Here is a 22,236-nt window from a genome sequence, read left to right as displayed (position 1 = left end):
TGGATTAAGGAAACATTTTCAGAAAAACAATAAATCAAGTTAGGTAAATATTTTTTTTCAAATATTTATTTCGCTTTGGTGACGTACGTTACATCGTGTTAAAACTCTGTTCTATTTAAGCATGTAAAAAATAAGAAAAAACTATATGCAGAGAAAAAATAATTAATAAAATTAAAATAAAACTAACTCACGTTACATTATTGAACAAAACATATTTTTCAACAAAATGTATATGGATAGTAATAGTTTTATTATTAAGGTCATTTTGAAATAATATTTACAGCAAATATTCACTTATCTAAAAAATAAAGATAAAATAAATAGTAGTATTTCTAGGTCTCGAAACGTATAACAAAGATAATAAAAAGTACAGTTTGGAATGCAATATATTTAAGAAAGAAGTAAAAAATTACATTTATAATTCTTCTTTATGTAACACTGATTAAAACATCGTTTATATATTTTTTGTAAATTATTTATGTTATTCTAAAAATATTATTGATTAAAATAAAATGATATATTGTAAGACGTCACTCCCCATTATGTACACAAGAATTGTTTATTTCTCTTACGTAATGGGAAACGTTAATGTAAATAAATGTATTTGATTCGTGTAAAAAATTGTATTTTGTTGTAATATTGTATTTTTATTTGTTATTAATAATAATAAAAATATTTTTTTTTTTTTTCAAATCTGGCCCCTTACTTAATAATGGAATATCTCTTCGAAATCTCCAGACAAGAAACCATGAATTAAATAGTTAAATTATTTTTTTAAATCTTGATTCATTTTTTTTTGCGCCACAACAGGCCAGGAGGCCGAATTACAATGGTCAGAAAAACCTCATTTTAATATTTGTGTTCTCACCGGGAACCGACGACAAAATACGACGGGGTTGTTTTTTATTTTTACCCTTTTATATGAATAAAGTATTTAATAAAGATATATCTCCTGAAAATGTCATATATGTAATGAATTACGTGATCCATCTTCATTTAAAACTTTTTTGAATTTTCTAAATTAACACAATATCATTTTATTAATTACAGCGGAGAATTATAAAAAATAAACACCTAAATCGCGTTTCGAAAAAAAATACATTTCATGCGCCCATGGAATAAAGTGGCTGCCTCTCTACAAAGAAGATTTTATATTATTTTATATCCATAGAATTAATAATTCTATGTTTATATCATATTCAAAACAAGTACATGTATATTTATGCAACGTGATTTTTAAGAATTTTCATTTATTTTTTGTTAGATAATTGAACTTTTTAAAAAATACCGCTCTACCGCAACTTTTAATTTGTTTTTCAAAAAAAAAATTATATTTGCCTTTTTATTATTTACCCAAATATTCTGGTTTTGAGGCCATTTTCAATGAGTTGTAAATAAATTACTATTAGAAAATGGGAATCAAATTGGGGTAGAGCGGGGTTCGAACCTCGGACCTCTGATCCGTGAGGCTGTCACACTAGTCACGGGACCATAACCCGATTCAACTTAATATTTGTTTTTTCTAACACATCCTACACTTCTGCGTATTTAATGGCAGGTCCCGCTGACATTGACGACCCCTTGGAAGAAAGCTCTCCATAGTGATATATTGGAAAATTTAGAAATTTACTGGTTTTTTAAAAATATTTATTAATAGACTATCAAACTTGGCAAAAAAAACAATAATAATTATCATACTGCTATCGCTACGATTTTTCGAAGATTTGTTGCTTTTGAATTACTCCGCTCGTGGCGTCACTAGTTGTCGGTGAGTTTTCCTGACTGGTGAGTTAACTTTCCGGAAACCGGAAATTTATCCAACGCTGTAGTTGATTGGTTGATTAGCAAGAATTTGTGAAGTAGTTTTGAAAGTTTATTTTATTTCAAATCATTTTTCATTAATTATTTCACGCATTTTCATTGTTGACCGAAATGGTTTCCGGTTGTCTATTTGGTGGAGTTTTCTGTCGGGCTTAATTTTTTTTTTCTATTTTTCCTTAGCTCCTTAGCCGTTTCCGAGCGCCAAACATTCGCCATTTGTCCTCTCCCTTTTTGCTATGGCACTAATGTTAATGCCAGTGGCCACATTGCTCAGGGCTCGCGGAGCCTAAAAGACTACTCATGGACGATAGAAAGTACTCGTAGAACTTTTGGTAGCCATGGAATGCAACTCGGCATTACACGAGATTTTATATTTATTTGATTTTATGTGTACTTACATATTTGCCAGCAAAATATGCACCACCTCCCTACCAAAATAACAATACTGATCCAACACGAGTAATTTTCTGTCAGTTTTTACTTTCTCGGACATTTTTCCATAAAAAAAATCTGTTTCATACACTTTGACAGTTCAATTTTTTTTAGTTTTTAATATTATTTCATAGTTTACACGATCTCCATATTTATCTCATCTCCACACAATACTTAGTATAAATATGCTGTATAATATAAATAAAACGCTGCCTACCTCAGAACATCGTCGACATCATCATGTCATGTCCGCTCCATAGTTGGAGCATATGGTGTCTACAAAGAGCCTCCAGGCATCTTTATCGGCTGTCAACTCCTTCGCGTCTTCCTTAGTCAAGTTCTCATCCCGAAGTTTTGGCATAAACTGCCGACAAACAGTCAGCAGTGGACGTCCAGGACGTCGAGAACTTGATGCCTTGTAAAGTAGGCAAGCGTGGTTAAGGTATCTAATATGGTTGCATATAATAAAATTTTAACGAAATTTTACGTAGTTTAGTACTACACCTAATTTGAGTCAATTTTACCCTTTTCACTGTTTTGCAAATATAACATATTGTATTATTTACTTTAATAAACTAATAAATTTTAGGCACTGAACTGAATTGAAAAGAAATTAACATGCTTGAATTACACCAATTTTGAAATGTAAAAGATAAAATTGTATTGTTCCTATAAAATAAACCTTTTGAACTTTTTCAAAGATGGTGAATGGTAATTATATTTATTTATTCATGCATTTCATAATATACACAGTTTTTTGTTCACTTTGCCCAGCTGTATAAAACAGTACTTATGATTTTCTTGTTGTATTACTGTAGAATGTTTTATTATCTAAACTTTTTACTGAATATGCTGTATAATTTTTAGTTTAATTTAAATTTAAATATAAATCTTGTATAATTTTTAGGGTTAAATTTTTTTTATATAAATCTTGGGTATAAGAAAATTTATGTTTTTAAAAAATATATATAAATATTAACCCAAATATGTTAGTATAATAAATGTTTGTAAAAGGCAGATTTGCCGTTTATGTTAATAAAATTAAATTAAATAAAAGAAAATAACATAAATATTATGAATTTAAATAAAAAAATCCAGAAATGCTTCGAGTAAATACACAGGGTGTGAAGTGGCCACTTTAACCAGCCAATGACAAGTCTCAAGATCTGTAAACGCCTAAACTTCCATATTCCCTTCTCTAAAAGGTTCATCATCTTTGTAGTAATTTGTCAATCTTAATGACTCCCTCGGGGTTGAAATCTCAAAATATTGTAGTATTACTTAAAATTATCCAGAAATTGTGTATTATTAAAAAAATATCATTTTTAATACATTTTCATTCTCATTTTACTTAGAATATTATTTCAGTTTTTTTATTCGAATTTGACGATTAGAGCCTTATTTATAAACCTGATATAAAATTTGGCTTAAGCATAGTGATAAAATAAGGATGGTATAGTAAAACCTAGCATAAAGTTATACTCGGTATAACGCTGGAATAAATATGCGATCTGTCATGTTCTGTCTTATTATTCAGTAGTAAAATGGTTTGCATTTACTCCGAATTCAAACAATTTAGAAAATATTCTGTCTTTTTAGAGATTTTTAAATAAAATATCGTTTATGAGCGTAATAATGCTTTTGACAAAAAATATTTAAATTTATATTTATAGGAATATTTATATCTAATATATGACTGTAAAATTACTTTGTTTTTTTATATGTACCACTATATTTTTCAATAATTTAATCACCAACTAGTTTCTCCAAAACACCATGCCTTCTTCAGAGTTATTTACATACTAATACAATATAAAATGTACACAGTGAGAGTACAGTGGGTGTGGCTAAGGTTGATGAGGGGGGGTTTCTACCCCCTCTCATCTACTAGAGGTTTATGTGTGGATTTAGTGAAAGGTGACATATTCAGTGTACGACTATTACTTAAGTTTATTAGATTATTAATAATATTTAAATTGTTATTTACAGCCGTTTTAATTTCTAATATTTTCAAGTTGTGTTCTTTACACTATTCTATCACTGTGCGTTAGCGTAATTTTATACCAGGTATATAAGTAAGGCTCTAATCGTATAATTTGTAAATACGTCTTCAAATAAATATAGATATGAAATATGCTTATCCCTAATGAGTTTTTCTTAAAACTGCATGTGAAAATAATATTAAATTATGTATTCTTCTTCTTCTTGTGATACCTTGTCAGGTCCAAACACCTCGTTCCTGCGCTACTTATATTTGTCACAACCGGGACAACTGCTTATTGGATGTACTCGCCATAGTAAATCATAGGAAAAGATGACCAGAGTAGCTTCTTGTTGCCTTCTCCGGTGGATTTTTCTCTCGGGATTAGTGTGTGATCCCATTGCCCAGGGTTCGCAACGTGGATGCTAACGATTTGGACTAGTCAGTTGTGTTGCCAGTGGAATGCAACTGGGCGTTTACAGCATTTTATAAAATCACACCCTCCAGCAAGATGTCTCACTGTGACTTTACTGACAGTTCGAACCCCAAAAATTATGTATTATAGGTTCTTAATAATTAAATTAACACGTATATTTAAAACCCAAATAAAATGGATGAATTTATCTTTTAAAATTAAACAAACGTTAGAAAAAACTGAATAAATGTAAAAAGAAAGAAATATTTATAATCTCAAAAGATATGAAAGAATACAAATTGATTTTTACATGTTGGAATAAAAAGTGAATATTTTTTTCTCCTTGCCTTAGCCTGAAATCAACATTTACTCTGTAAGAACTGCGTCCCCCAGTTGCCTCGGAATTCGGAAAAATATACCAATCTTTTAAAATGTTTGCCTACTTTTTTCAATCATTTGCTCAGTAAACCCGAGCTACAGCGTAATTTTTAGGCAATAATATTTTCCCCGATGTCGTCATATTAAAAAAATATCTCTACGATGAATTAATTAAATGCGAGGAAGTTCACCAGTTGAGGGCAAAACTATTTTTTTAATTAGTGTTTTGTTTATAAACTCCGAGTAAATTTTTATTTTTTTAAACGAGAGTTGCTTATTTTTTACCTTGCCTATTATGTACTATAATAGGCTTTTATTTACTCCAAAACGTATGTGCCTTACAACTATGTACTCTAACTATTAATTGTGTGAATATGATTTTAACTGGTTAACCACACAACCTAAGATGGGCATTTAACAGAAAACAGCCATCCATAGTAAATCTCTAATGCATTGTAAATATTATTTTATATTTATATTAGGGTACTTGATTGTAAAGAGTCACTTAATTCATTTGTTACAATAAGTTTGAAAATAATATAATTATGTATTAAAGAAATTTTGGTGATGTCTGACGGACCACAAAACCTTAAATATGCATTTTGCAGAAAACAACAAGAACTAATATTGAAAAATACTTCATTTAAACTTTGAATATATGTGGGGACATTATGTTTTAAAACATATTTTTTTTATAACAGCATTTTAGAATCTATTTATTTTTATTTCTTAATTTAAAACTACAAGTACAAAGAATAAGTATTTTGGCGGACTTATTGCCAAAAGCAATGTCTTCCAGCCAACCAAAAACCATAAATATATATTAAAAGTTACATACATATTTTTAAATAAAATATTTAAAAAAAAACACATTATTTAAAATAACAGCTGTTTTAAAATTGGGGGATAAGGCTTGCACATAATAACATGAATATATATTTTTAGTACATTAAGTTATACGCATTAAACGATGAGAAAATTGTGGGATTAGAATATGAATTTGGGAGGAGAGAGAAAAAGAAACCAAGGAAAGAAAAGGTGATAAAAAAACAAAACACAAAACACAAAACAAAAACAAAAAAACAAAGGAGTTTAAAATTCTGGGGATATATAATAATGTTTCATTTGTTCATTATAAATACGTAATATTACTATTTATTTATTTATAAAATTAAATATAAATTTATAAAAAACAAAACAGCAAGTTTTTTTTCAAATGTTACAGTAATAAAATTAACTTAAAATATAAAAGTAGATTATGATATAATCGAGAAAAAAAAACGTGTACCTTTTTATTTAACCATATTAATTAATAATAAAATACTTATGTACTTATCTATTTCAAATAATTTAGTAAAACTAGATTTCTAGAGGCATTACTATCAGCATGTAAACCGAAGATTTTTTAGTGCTGTGGTAGTTTTTTGCAAATTGAGAAATGCCGTTTTTGTGATCAATACTGATTTCAGAAAGTGATTATTACATTACTTTGGATAAAAGTGGCATGCCTGTTTTGAGCAGAATTTTAATTGACCTTTAATAAGACCAATATCTTGTTTTTACAAAATTGTAGACTGGCTGTTTTCTGCATAATTACGTCCATATCTATAAATGAAATATTATCAATAAATGGAAAAATTCATTTTCAAAATTACATATACTTTACAACATATAATTAACATATTACAACAGAGATGAAGAACATTTTAAAAAAGGCAATATAGAAATCTAGACATCTTCAGGGCTTATAACCTGTCATTGGCTTGTTTAAGTGACTTCTTTATTGCCTTTTTTAAAATGTTCTTCATCTTTGTTGTAATATGTTAATTTTAACAGCTCTCCAGGGAGTTGAATCCAGTTCTTGCCTACAAAAATTTGGAAAAACTCAAAATATTGTTGCTGGCCCATGAAGAAGTATACAAATTGAAAAAATAAAAACTTCAGGCGTTGCCTAGTATGTAGGTGAAATAATTCAATTAGATGAATGTCACTCGCATAAATAATGGTTTCAGCTCTTTAACTTCACAAACATCAACAGATGAAAGAAATGAAGTAATATAGGTGTTCAAATATGGGCAGAATGGTGAATGTTACACAGTGTGTGTAAAGTAGCCACTTAAACCAGCCAATGACAGGTCATAAGCCCTGTAGATGCCTAGACTTATATATTATCTTCTCTTAAATATTCTTCATCTCTGTTGTAATATGTTAATACTTTGTTCCTCTAACGTTTTGCTTATTTTTCGTACATAATATTTTTTACATTTTATTAATAATATAACAAGAAATATTGACTCGAAAATATCAATACTTGTATGTTTGAAAATATATTTATATCATTTATACATACAAGCACTTGTAAAATTTACACACATATTGGAATTTCGGGCCATTTCCTTTTAGTCGTAAATAATAGGAAAATATCACATACTACAAATAACGATAAAAATATATTGCCTTGTTTTTATTATTTATTTTTTTTGCACCACAACAGGCCAGGAGGCCCAATTTCAGTGGTGAATTACATCATAGGACACCCAGGCTTGAGAAAAATCACATTTGAATATTTGTGTTTTCACCGGGAATCGCTTTAAAATGTTCTTCATCTCTGTTGTAATATGTTAATTTTAACAGCTCCCCGGGGAGTTGAATCCAGTCCTTGTCTACAAAAATTTGGACAAACTCAAAATATTGTTAACAACATATAATGTCATTTTTTGGTGGACTGGAACCGTTTCGCTTCCATAAACAAGTCTATCGGGAGGAAAAACATCCAGAACTCTTCGTCCTTATATAAACATGTAGAGTCTAAGGATAATCGAGTCTTGGCAAACAGGAATCTCTGTGCTCATCTATAAGTAAGGTGGACTAAGGACTAAAAGGATGCTTTCAGGTCTAATGCTATTAAGGTAAAGTGCATTAAATTTTAAGGGATGTACTTACTTTGTGCTTGTGGTCAAAATACGGCAATCCCCCTCCCCTATTACCGGGGGTGTAAGCGTTAAGAAAACCATTGAATTGACTTTTTGAGTGTACTCACATAGTAGAATGTATGCATAATTAATTCTAATAAAGTTATTCATTTACTGTCGGTCTCGTAGTGTAATGATCAGCGCGTTTGCCTGGGTTCGATTCCCGACATTTTTGACATAAGGTATTTATTTAAAATAGCGTTTTCACACTAGAATATTTCATAGTCCCTGGACCTCAATTGAACATAGTTATGCAGAAAGCAGCAAGCCATAGAAAAGTGAAACTTAGATAAAAGCGCTTTTGTGAAAACCACTGAAAAGGTGGTATTTAATATGTCTGTGGTGAAAACAGTGAATAATCAAGTCTACACAACAGTTGAAATGTTTTTGACTTAAACAAATGAAAAACAATAAATACATAAGTTTTTTAAAGAATATTACAAACAAGAATCTAATGTATTTGACCAGTATCAATGAATTTTAAAGTATCATAAGATTTTTCTAGTACCAAAACTTGAAAGGGGGGGGGGTCAAAAGTGTATCTTCATAATCGCTAGAGAGAATTTTTCTTCAACTTTACCATCAAGGTGAAGGTATGACGTCTTTATCTTTCCATTATAATCGAGGCCCTGGACTACATGGTTGACATGAAATATTTATTTTAAAAGTAGTTTTTGATTTTGCATATTTCATAGTTCCATTATTCCCTTTCCGCACCTAATGGTGCATAGGGCACTGCATCGTTACGTCAATCGCAGCGTATCTTGATCATTTTTGTTACATAAAGGTAAAATGATCAGTCTTACGCTTCATGTACCAGTCCGGGAACTATAAAATGTTCTGGTGTGAAAACACCTTTTTAAATAAATATTTCATATAAACCATGTTGGGAATCGAACCCGAGACCTCTCGCAAGGTAGACAAACGAGGTGACCATTACACCAAGAGGCCGATATATATTCCACAGACAGAACTGTATTCTTCATCCACCTGGACACAGACAAATGTATTATTTACGCCAAACGAAAAAGGAATCACACAAAAAAATAGTCAAATCCTAATATGATAATGTTTTTTATTTAAATCAACACAATAATCATTTGTTACACAATTTTCCATAGTTAATATAAATACATACATATATTGTCTCTTACTGATTTCAATTACTTTTTCAGTAAGGGAAAAATATCATACAAAACCATTATAACTTTAATTCGGAAGAAAACTAGTACACTTATTAAATTAAAAACTCAAAACTTTTGAAATCCTTACAATTCTAAACAAATTATTCTCTCAATGTAGCTCTTTACTAGATATTTAAAAACATGCTTAATTATTTTATTAATTAGCGTTCCAATATAAAATGCAAATGTGGAAACTAATTACCATGGATTAAAAAAAATAAAAAAAATAATGGTGCGGAGACCAGAGTACTGTCTGAGCGGTAATAATTAATAATTGTCTATGCGCGTAGTACCCAATGCATATAATATATAAGGGAACGCATCCGTCACAACTCGTCGTCTCTTTGATTTTATATTTTATTGTTAACCCACCGCATTCTTATTTATTTAACTTTTTGTACATAATGTTATTTGTACATTGGCGGGCTTATTGCCAAATGGCAATTTCTTCCAACCAACCAATAAAATAAAAGTTTTATTTTTATAATTCAAGTTACAGAACATATTCAATAGAAAAAAAAAAATTAAAAAGTTTAAATTATATAAAAATAGAAATAAACGTATTTGTTTATAAATTACCTTAAATCAAAACTATTACTCAATGGGAAAAAGGAAAAAAGCGGAGAGCGGAAAAAAGAAAGGAGGAGAGATTAAGGAAGAGAAAGGAGATGTTTCTTCAGACGTGATTTAAACAGAGATAATGTAGTAACATCTTTGATGGTGGATGGGAGATGATTCCACAGTCGAGCCGCATGGACACTATATGAGTTAGAGAAGAAAGAGGATTTGTGTATGGGTATTAAGAGAGTGCCTTGAGAATGAGAACGAAGAGGTAAACCATGAACTGATAAGCGTTGAAAATTTTCACACAGGTATATAGGAGCGTTAGGACTATGAAGTACATTGAACAGAAGTGAGAGGGAGTGATAGTCCTCTCCGCTGTCTAATTTTGAGCCATTTCAGTTGCCTACAATAATCAGAAATGTGGTCATATTTCCAAAGACCAAAAATGTACCTTATGCATGTATTCTTCGTGCGTAAAATAAATAAAATAATTGTAAGTAACACCCATCTCGTAACGAGCTTAGGTCGTGGGCTAGGAAGCAAAGCGCAAAAAAAATCTGGCCAACACCATGCGAAGGAACTGATAAAAGGGTACTTGCAAAGGTTTGCCTTCGACCTAATAAAGCTCTGTCGAAATCAAGTGAGGGTTATCACTAGAGCCCGCCCAGGGCACTGCAGATCAAACATACACCTTGCTAAAATGAACCATTTCGAAACTTCTAGATGTAGGTTCTGCAGTGCAGATGAGGAAACACTTATCCACATTCTATGTTAATGTGATGCTTTACATCATAAAAGTAGCCTCATCCCCCGGGGACCACTGGTTAAACCTGAAGATATTAAAGAGCTTGCCCCCTACCTAATAGCCCGATACTTTACAGATCTGGGCTTGGAAGGGGAGATTTAGCAAAATGTAAACTCTCGCCTTCCAGACAGTAGCCAGGTTCTTTGCAGACCTGGGCTTGGAGGGGTGATTTGGCAAAAGTTAAACTTTCGCCCTGCACACAGTAGCCAAACTCTCTATAGACCTGAGCTTTGAGAGCGAGAACTATTCACGGAGACCTGTCACAATAGATTTTCACAGGTCGGAGTGACGTCCAGGGGCTTGAATAGCACTGACCTGCACCTCTATGAATAAGAATAAAAACACGCATCTTATTATTTCCCTTGAAGTTAAAATATGAATTATAGCTGTTTAACTTTAGGTGTCTATAGCTTTCTATAGCTGTTTAACTTTCTCCTCGACCTCGTTTTCGACCTCGACGTATTTTGCCTACCATGCAAGAGGTCACGGGATTGATTCCCGACATAGTTAACATGAAATATTTATTTAAAAATTGTGTTTTTACGCCAGAATATTTCATTGTCCCTGGACTGGCACCTGAAGCGAAATACTGATCATCTTACTTCAAGTTACAAAAATGATCAAGATGCGGTGAAATTGTTTTACAATTGCAGTACCCTATGCATCATTAGGTGCGGATAGGGAATTATAAACTGCTTACTTATTTTTATTTTTTTTTAACAACATCAGGTCAGGACACCCATTTTCAGTAATTAACTACAACATAGAACACCCAGACTTGAGAAGAACCACATTAAAGTTATGTATTCCCACCGGGAGTCGAGCGTCTTGACCACTACACCTCGGAGGCTACCATTGTTTTCACTTTTTTCCGTTACTACCATACGGTCTTGCTTTAAGTTTGACATCTATGGTGGTATAAACGTTTGTTTAACCCATGGGCATTTAATGAAAAAATAACTGAAGTTTAATCAATATTAATACTTATGACTAATTATGTATTTTATACACGCTTTTCGATACGATGCCGATGTCAAAAATTAAAAAAAATATTTAAAAGAAGGTGTAAACTGTGAATAAGATACAAAGTTTTTAAAATATTAATGCGTTAAAAGGGTTTTCTTGGCAAATAAATATCGGTGATTCTAATATATCAGAAGCGCCAAAATATCTCGGATATATCGTGAGTAACTCTAGTTTTAAATACTCGTATATCAAAGCTATTTGAGAATGAGCGGGGTCTAAATTATTGAAGAGCTTAGGGTCCAGGACGAAGAGATTATTTACGAATGAAGTTTTTCTTATTTAACTCAATGTTAATCAGTGGTCATTAATTTAATTATAATTTTGAAACGTACTAGTATTTTGTGGTGTACAGTTAAATCGTTAATGATTTATTCAAATGTCCATTTAAATACGAGTATAATACATTTTAAACACAACATTCTGTTTTAGATTTTTTTTTCTTTTTTTTTTCTCAATTGATATGTTAACTTAGGTTAAAACACGTAAGTAAAATAATCACCTTTACATACTGTAATATTGACAGTTCTGCCATTGTTTTCACATCCATATTTATTCAATTTTTTTAAATTACGAGTATTATTCACGGCTTACTGCTTTTTATAAAATACAAAGAAACGCAAAATTCAATAAACCTAATACAATAGTTTTTATAAGTTATGTAAATAAACAAGTTTAATTTAATATTATATATTATATAAATCAACGAAAATTGGTGAAATAAAAATTTGGATTAAAAATAAAAATAATAAACTCCTACTTACTATTTATTTGATTAAAAATACAATGAATGACCCAAAACAAAGTGTTGACACTTTAATTTTCAATTATATATAACATGAATATCCACTCAGGTAGTTTTAAGTATTAGTAGTTCATAGATATATTTATAATGAGATACATGTACACGTACATGAGAAAAATAAAGGAGTTAAATTATCTTAACCTTTCCGAGCTTAAGGGTAAATAAAACCTGAATTCCTAAGAGAATTACCAGGAATATAAACAGAAATAGATAATTATGGTAGTGTTTATAAAACCATTCTGTAATATTTCTTCTTTTTTTTTTATAATATACTTTTGCGAGAGGATGCTATATGCCGCACTGCCTTCTCTGCAACACGTTAAACAACACTGTAGCGCAATCCGGTAGCGGGGTGGTACATCGAGGAGTTGGGAGGGGGAATGCATGTAAAATGTTGAATCGGGTTGTGGGTTATTTACAACTTAATGAAAATGGCCCTCAAAATTGAATATTTGGTTAAAAAAAACACAAATATTTATTTTCAACTAAGAAAAAAGACAAAAAAGTCAAGCTCGAAATTCGGATTTCCGTGGTTATGGCTGGAAAAATGCGATTAAATACCAAAAATCACAGGAGCAAACTATCCAACATTTTAAAGATGAATAAACTGTAATGTTTGCTGTTTGCACGGGGGAAGCAAAGACAAATGTGAATTATTATTGAAAGAATTTTTTAGAAAAACATTTCTTCAATTTTGATACATTCTTAATATTTTGGGGTAGTATTATGCAAAAAATGAAATCAACATGATGATTAGCAAAATCGTTATTGAAAAAATATGCTACCTGGGACTAAATACACCCTTAGGCTCGGAAGGGTTAATATAATTTAGGTATAGTAAACTAATTTCTTCAATTTATTTATTGAAAATCTATTGGAAGGTACTTTAAATATTGATTTTCTTTTATTTCTTCCCTAGCTACGAGTACTTGACCTTTAGCGAGGCAGAAATTTCCCGATCAATTGGTTTTATGAGCATAAATTATTCATTACCATCAAACCAATAATTAAAATATAACGGAAAGTCCTGATACCATATTTTGTCTCGCTTAAAATAGAATAATGATTTTTGTATTTTTAAAAGATCTTGTCTAGTCTCATAAAGGATGAAGCTGCTTGAAGGACGTTAGCCACGCTCCTGGCTTCGGAGACTGCCCTTCCTTCCCTGTCAACCTTGCTGGAGGAACGTGATGATGAAGACGAAGATTCTGATGATGGAGTGTGCACAGGTTTGGTAGTCTCCCAAATGTTGAGGGCAAATTTCAACTCTGCCTTTAAAGCATCGCCCAGAGTGACCTTAAAAAATAATCATCAAATGTAAAAAAACATATTTATAACTATTACTGTGAAAATCTAAGCACTTATACAATAACCTAATATTTTGCCCTTTAGTAACCCCAATTTCTATTTATTAATTCTTTTTTAATGTAAATTTGCTAAAGCAGTCCCTCTCACTAGGACATTATTTTCTAGAGAGTCTTGTAAAATTTTACAATGTTTACTCTATACGTTTTTTTTATCTGTATGAGTTTTTATCTTCACAAACACATGTTCTAAAATCTCAGTTCTTACTTATAGAATAACTTTTTTCAATACCAAATCAATGATTTATTAATCATTAATTGGCGGGCTTTTTGCCAAATGGCTATTGCTCCAAACTGATTTTTAAAATAAAATGTTTCATTTATCTAATTTGAGTTTCAGAACGGGTGCGAGAATTTTTTTTAAATTAAAAATAGGTAGAATTTACCCAAAATCAATCTCCACTGTCATATAACCTACGACCAGCTTAAGAACAATGCGAAAATTGAATAATTTAATTCCGGTGTGTAAACAATTGATGATTAAACCATTCAAATAACTAATGCCAAAGTGCTGACACAAGCGGATATTAAAATCGCTGACAGTCACGAAAATAGAACACGAACTCAAGTTCCCACTTTATATAATAATCTTTATATATATAATTCCTCTGTACGTGCGATGTCACTGAGCTTTTCCTAAACGGCTCAACCGATTTACGTGCGGTTTTCAGAGAAATAAAGATCTTTGCGCTGTGCGTGTTCGTAGGTATCAAAATCATCAATCTAATATGTCAAAAGGAAGTAAGGAGCACAAATGTTTTATTCATCGATCTACCAGGGTTGCATTTGAGGAGAATACATGTACAAAAAAAAAATTAAGGATGTTGTTTTTTAGTGTGTAAATTTTTTTTTGTTATCGGATGTAAACAAACAGCATTAATTTTTTGTGGATTTGAATCAGATTATTTTCTTTAATTCCTTAAAATTTCAACCTATTTATTTATTTTTATTGGATTTTTTGTAATACTAAAATAATATTTAATTCAATAAATTTTTAAAAATCGTATTCTTACATAAGTTCACCCCTTTGTTGGTGAGAAGACCGGAGTTTGACGTTTGCAAAAATAATGCCATATTCGAATTCGAAAAATATTTATTTTATGTTTTGGAATTCAACCATAAACAATTACCTAGGTACCTACTTAAATTCAATATTTGAATATTAACAATTTTTAGTTGTGTAATTTAATTACAAGCAAGTACCTAAGTACCTACTTATCAATGAAAAGTCTTTTGCCAACTTTCGGGCAGGACAACGTCTGCCGGGTCTGCTAGTAATCTATATAATTATCTTTAATCTTTATTAGGTATTTTAAAAAAAAATTACATTTCCATAGCAAAAATAATATAAATGCAATGTGTACATTAAAAAATATTTATATATGACCACTAATAGTACAGTACAATGTGCTATGTAGATTTCCCAATATTAGTTTTTTGTTGCATCGATCTATGTAGGTAAACCTGTACCAAGATAGATGCGAGTTGTATCCTTATGGTGTGGTATCGGTAGGGTATCGCACCCGAGGGCCAACTATTTTAACATTTTGTAATTTGTCTATGTATATTAAGTCTTCTACAGAGATATACAAATATTCACACATGTAAAAAAAGTATAATTTTAAGTGTCCTCGGCAAGGATATAATTATTATTATGGATAACTAATACATTTTTGTAAAATAATACCTTAAGGGCGCCTACATAGTGATTCTATAAATAAATAAATTTGATTGAAGCTTGTAAATTTGTAATTTAATTAAAACAATGTATTTTGTTACCACATGCTACGGATTTATTCAAACAATTTAGAGAACAAGTGAATTTTAAGTTTTTTCCAAAACATCACTTCACTTTCACAGCCTCACACCTCTGCTGGGAGAGCATTATATGCCATAGGGCCTGCGATCGCAAAAGCGCGTTCACTGAATTTAGTGCGATGTTTAAGTAGAGGTATAATAACTTTTTCCCTCGCCGTAGACGTAGCTGATCTAAGCGTAAGACGCATGCCAGCTAGTTCATTTGGAACGCACAGTTCCCTTAGATATTCCGGAGTAGAGTTGTGCAGTGATATATATATAAGTCAACAGAGTTTGTATTTCACATTCTGAGGAAAACGTAGCCAGTGTAATTCGCAAAATAGTGGAATTATATGACTGAACTTAGAAATTCCGAAAATAAGTATCGCTGCAGCATTTAATACAGACTGCAGGCGAGTCATTTTGTTCATTGGTAAACCTGCATAGATACCATTTCAATAATCGACTCTGGACACTACTAACGCATTTATTAATTACGGGCGGCATCAACCGTCAATCTTTTGCGTATGCATTTAATTTGTCTCAGCTGGTAAAGGCATATAAACTGGGGGGTCAAAAAAGTTTGAGTATGTCCAAATGCTTGCAGACTGGCTGGATATCCTCCCTAGGGAGTTATTCATATTTATTGTAACTGATAGATAAAACGTTATTGTTAAGGGAATATGGAGGTCTAGGCATTTACAGGGCTTATGAGCTGTCATTGGCTGGTTTAAGTAGCCACTTTACACACTGTGTAACATTCACCATTCTTCCCATGTTTAAACATCCACGTTTCCTCAACTCTTCCATCTGTTGACTTAAAATAGTTTTCAGGCGTTGCCTAGTAAAATGTCTCAGCTCCTTTACTTCACAAAAGTCGAAGTGTGTAAAGTGGCCACTTAAACCAGCCAATGACAGGTCATAAGCCCTATAAATGCCTTTACTTCCATATTCCCTTTTCAATTATGTTTTCCCTCTCTGTTGCAATAAATTCAAATTATTTGTTTATTGTTTTTACATAATGTGAAAAAATTAATAAATAAATCAATACCAATATTATGAAGTTTTTTTAAGAAAACATAAATAACCATCCCTTTAAAGTAAATACAAACATTGTACCTACTTAATAGCTAGGTTAAAAATAATTCAACTCCCATATTTAAAAAATGTTATCACTACCTTTTTAATTTTTAAGATACCTTTGAAAGTTCTTGTGACTTTCTCGCTTTAGTTTTAGTAATGAACATCGAAGTGGAAGGGAAAATGAGTGTCTCTTCTTCATATTCCATATTCCTAGACAACCCTTCTGTGGGCGGATGCCATTAGGGGAAAAAGCAAGTCCGCTTTTACTTCATTCCTAATTGCACTTACGCGAAAAAATGCAAAAAATCTCTTAATTAAAAGAGCCGAAGGATCCAGCTTAGTATGCTATCTTGAACGTTATGATTTGTTGGAAACTAAGATCTCTTCCGTAATCGTTCCGCGGACTTTGCATAAACTGGCTTTATCCATTATTCTAATTATCGTATAAATTTGAAAATAATTCGTACACGCTTCAATTAATATTGTTGGTACTCGTATTTGATAATTAAAATCTCGTATGTTTTCTCCAATGTTACTGTATTTTTTTTTAATGTGATTCTTTTCACATTTTCTTGAATAAAACATTCAAATTGGTTCATGAAATTTCTTGATTCATTGTAATTAACAAAATATTATTTAAAATAAATAACCGGTTGTCTCTAATCTACTTAATTTAATGAACCAATAACCAGTTTCATCACTCACGTGAAATAGTTAGACTGGTACAATTTTCATACAAACCATTCAGTAAAACACCTTCAACTTTTTTTATAAAATACTCCTTCAATACAAATTTCACAGTTTACGCATTGTGTACATTTTTTTGAAAACCATGATAGTCTAAAGAGGTCGCGAGAGCGATAAAACCGGTTATTGTTCCATCAAACTAAGTAGATTAAACATCATTAAGGATGAATACATGTCAACTCTGATGGGAGACGCTGTAATGCAATCCGAAACGTCGAAATAGAGTGTGAACAAAGCAGTCGCATAACCTGGAAAACAACATTATTAAGTTTTATTATTCTTTTAGATTATGTATGTGAAGTGGTATCCGAAAGATTTTTTTTATGAAAAGAAGTATTTCTTTTGCTTTTTGAAGTTGTAAGATAAGTAACTGGTTTTCACACTGTTTTTATAACTAAAAACACAGAATAAATAATTTAATGACAAAACCAAAAAAAATAAAAAATAGAAAAACGATTGCACCTATCTATGCCAAAACATCTACTCTCTCTGCCTCACTCAGCTTGAAAATTACGTAATGGCACTATTTAAAGACAGTGCATGTTGCAAAATAAAAATTGGAGAAAGCCTTTTACCTTTTCTTCAACAGCGACTTTTCGAACATTCCAGAGAAACTCCATAACTGCAATGAAGAATGCTATGCCACAACCGCTTCCAAGTACAACGAAGACACCTCCTACATTCTCTATACCGAGTTCTGCTGCACTGGCTGCGTCGTCTCCTCCAGAATCATCCTAAAAAAGAGCGATTTTAATTAAAAACTAATCGTGTTTCCAACTCTGAAGCTTTGAATATACTATCCATGTGTTTTTTGGGTAATTCGAGAAACAGGCAGATATTTTCAATTGCCATCCTTACCTTACATGATCCTCCGCCGTACATCTCTTTCCACCATTTTGTTTTCAGTTGATGCAATTTTCCTTCTTCTTGCATTTTCAAAACCGCTCCACTTATGGCTGTCCGGTACGGAGAATCTATAAAAATCAAATTTTAAAAAACAAACATTTTTTTATGTTACTTTGCATAAACTGGCTTTATCCATTATTCTAATTATCGTATAAATTTTAAAATAATTCGTACAAGCTTCAATTAATATTGTTCGTATTTGATAATTTAAATCTTCGTCCCTTTTAAATCTTCCCTGGGCCTATTTTTTCGACCAACCATGAATTATTTATTTAACTTTTTGTACATAATGTTATTTGTACATTGGCGGGCTTATTGCCAAATGGCGATTTCTTCCAACCGACCAATAAAATAAAAGTTTTATTTTTATAATTCAAGTTACAGGACATATTTAATAGAAAAAAAAAAGGATTAAAAAGTTAAAAATGTATAAAAATAGAAATAAACGTATTTGTTTATAAATCACCTTAAATCAAAACTATTACTCAATGGGAAAAGGGAAAAAAGAGGAAAGAGGAAAAAGGAAAGGAGGAAAGATTAAGGAAGAGAAAGGAGATGTTTCTTCAGACGTGATTAAACAGAGATAATGTAGTAACATCTTTGATGGTGGATGGGAGATGATTCCACAGTCGAGCCGCATGGACACTATATGAGTTAGAGAAGAAAGAGGAATTGTGTATGGATATTAAGAGAGTGCCTTGAGAATGAGAACGAAGAGGTTAACCATGAACTGAAAAGCGTTGAAATTTTTCACGCAGGTATATAGGAGCGTTAGGACTATGAAGTACAAATTAGTATTGTTTATTGAGTTTCATATTAATCAAGGTAAGTTAATATAAAAATATGTATTTATCGTTTTTTCGTATTGTTCAATGCAGAGTGGTTTTTAAAAATAAATAAAAATATCAGTTTTGGATTGTTTTCCATATTTACATCGGTGAAATTCAAATATATTATTGCGCAGCAGTATTATACGTCGCAAAACGTAAATATTTTAACATTTAATATTAGGTGTTCCACGGATGTTCCATTGTGATCGCGAATACGATAAACAACTTCGGTTAGAATTTGTTATCACGTCGCTTATTAGCACGTTGATAGTTATTTGTGATTGAGCTACTGGCAAGAAATGTTAAATAAGGGCCCGTTAATTATTTTATTAAAACGTTTTAATAGTGATTATGATAGAAAATGATTAATCTTTTGTAATAATTTGAAAATAAATCTAGAAAAGCATACTTTGTAATGAATGGAAGATGAATGTAGAGTGAAGCGATATTAACTAATAAATGCCTTATCTAAGTATTTACGATGATGCGATATAAATGAAATGGTGATTAATTAATAAAATAGGATCTCACTCATTGGCATGGCAATCCCATATCCCTTGCTATCTAATTGACCGCCAATCTGCTGAAGATCGCAGTGCCTTTCCACGATATACTCAATTGACGTAGACTCCATAATGAAGGCATATAGTCTCTTGCCTTTAGACACTCTTTCTCTTCCTTCATCATTAGTCTTTACAAACACAGAAGGTCTGGTTGACTCCATAGCTGCCCACATACGTTTGTATGTTGAAAAATTAGAATCCTAAAATCAAATTGAAGAAATTAAGTGTTTTAGAAGGAGCTATAAAAATGATGAGATATATCATGTTTGAATACTGGCCATGGCCTTTGTGAAAGGACTAGATTACTGCTCTTATAATTAGACAAATATTTTACTTCTGGCCATTCTGGAATCTAATTTGAAATCTCAGACAAAAGACAATATCATCAACCAGTATATCACGTGGCCGACTAGTCTCCAATTAATTTTGTAAGGGTTTTTACATATAAGAAGCCATTAAGTCAAAAATATTTTTTCAGTGTTTTGGTTGTATTTCTCATTCATCCTGCTTAAATATGGAGAATATATAAAGACAAAATGGCAAATAAAATGAACATTAACAAAATAATTAAATATGTAATGAATATATAATGAAATCTTTAATCCGAGTCATTTAAAAAAAACATTTCGTTATCCAAGTGACTTGCTCTTCAAAGAATTCAGAGCACTGAATATTATTCAACGGTATATATTGAGAACGGTAGTGGTTACACACATAAAGAGAAACATTTACCCAAGCGTCAACCACAACCATAATACAAGATACTCTAATAGGGATCTGATACTAAGTGAAGGGGTCAACACTGTTCTGGCATCGAGACAACACTATAACGTAGGCAAAAAGGCCCATAACCTTTTGCCAGAATCGTGGAAAGACGGGAGTGTTGTCAAGTTACGGAAGGTGTTGACCTCGCTCTTTCATGACATTGGTCGTAGGGAGTCAGGAAAGTTGATGCATTCCACGGATTGGAAAACCTTACTGGATGTCAAAAATAAAATATAAAAAATAAGGATTAATTTTAAAAAAAATACATTTATTGATGACAACAATGAAGTTTCGCATAAATAAATTGTCTATGTTTTTATGAATGTATGTATGTTTACATATGTATATATGTGTATATTTATATAAATGTGTGTAAATATGTGTATGTCTGTATGTATATGAATCAAAATGTGTATCCGAATAAGTTTATATTTTGTTTGTCTGTGCTCTATATTAATTTGTTAACTATTATAATATATTAAAATGTAATTGCCTAGCTTGGAACGGGGTATGTACCCTTGTTAGCAGGGCAAAGTGAACATGGAATTGTATTTTGATAAAGAGTGTAAATAAATAAATAATTAAATAAATAATGATAATAACAACGACAGTTCTTGAGCACAATATCTACTTCAAATTTTCTTCTCATAAACATTTCATTCTCTTTTTTAAAAATTCTTCATGTTTATCCTAAAAACGTCATTGTTGAGATATCTACCAGTAATAATAAGTCACCTTAAAGAAACTTGAAGTCGATCCTCCAGCAACAGCCCCATACTTGATTTTAGTCTGTTTGGCCAAATCTTCAGCGCTTCCTATAGTGGCATCCATCCTCTCGTTGGTCAAGAAGGCGGCAAGATTGGCAGTGTATGAGGAGATCATGATCAGGGTAAAGAACCACCACATTCCTGCCACCATTCTTGTGGAAACAGCCCTGTTTATTTAAAAATGGTGAGTAAAAATACCAAAAAGTAGCTCTACATATATTTACATAATGCAACTTTCATAACTTAATAATTCAATTTCTCTCTTTTAAACCCAAACGTACATTTTGAATCGCATTTTTTACTTTGACGCTTTTATATTATTTTTTTACACTATAGGGCTTTCCCCATATTTTTTGCTTTAAAGATCAAATAGTACATATAAAAAATACGCTATTACAAAAACAAAAGCAAAAAAACACGGTGTCATGATCTGCGTCGTCTGGGTATACATTTTAAAAAAATTATTAAAGGCTACTGAAAATTTTTGAAAATGATAATATAAAAACATAAACGTTATTTTTTTTTTAAATAAATCATTTTAAAAAGAAGCTATTTTCTTATTTGCGTGATGTGTACAATAATATTGTCTTTAAAAAATGCGTTAAAGAATTGCAGAGCTATGCAAAATAAATATATCTGCGTGAGTCTTAATTTACAATAAGGAATAGACTGTACATGTTGGCTCAAAAAAACATATTTAGTTATAATAAAATTATCTTAGCCCCAAAAATTAAGCTTACTGAAATAATTTATTAGAGATAAAAGTCATTATTACATACTTGTACCGATATCAAGATTTTTAGCTAATTGAAATGAATAAATAATAAAATCTTAACTTACCTCATTTCTGAATGCCGGTTATCTCAAAATATGTGTTAATATTTCTCAATTATGCATGCATCAAACACGTTATATGTTAAGGTATGAATTATTATAAGCTTATATACATTGAGCTAAAATTGTGATTTTTAGGCCTTTGTCAGCGTTTCGTACTTACATATTTATTCTTAAGTTTGCACATATTTGTAATTTAT

The 22,236-nt window shown here is 31.1% G+C and overlaps 1 protein-coding gene across 3 annotated transcripts in view; it reads right to left on the bottom strand.

The window, feature by feature from the left end:
• Positions 1-12,627: 12,627 nt before the first annotated feature.
• The window catches only part of LOC148273329 (glutamate receptor ionotropic, kainate 2-like), a 53,945-nt gene continuing 44,336 nt past the window's right edge, over positions 12,628-22,236 (bottom strand). For all 3 annotated transcript variants that reach the window (XM_088238881.1, XM_088238880.1, XM_088238882.1), the window contains 5 exons: positions 21,171-21,369; positions 19,639-19,870; positions 18,230-18,345; positions 17,947-18,105; positions 12,628-13,676 (listed from right to left, as the gene is read on the bottom strand). In XM_088238881.1, coding sequence (XP_088095007.1) covers positions 13,458-13,676; positions 17,947-18,105; positions 18,230-18,345; positions 19,639-19,870; positions 21,171-21,369 — 925 coding nt within the window. In that variant the 3' untranslated portion in view covers positions 12,628-13,457. The remainder of the gene's footprint in view (positions 13,677-17,946; positions 18,106-18,229; positions 18,346-19,638; positions 19,871-21,170; positions 21,370-22,236) is intronic.

This window comes from Micrasema longulum, unplaced genomic scaffold, assembly GCF_059751315.1.
Source record: "Micrasema longulum isolate JH-2025_06_02 unplaced genomic scaffold, ASM5975131v1 h1tg001983l, whole genome shotgun sequence".
NCBI lineage: Eukaryota > Metazoa > Arthropoda > Insecta > Trichoptera > Brachycentridae > Micrasema > Micrasema longulum.
Note: the sequence above shows the minus strand (reverse complement) of the source record. Positions and strands in the feature narration are given on the sequence as shown.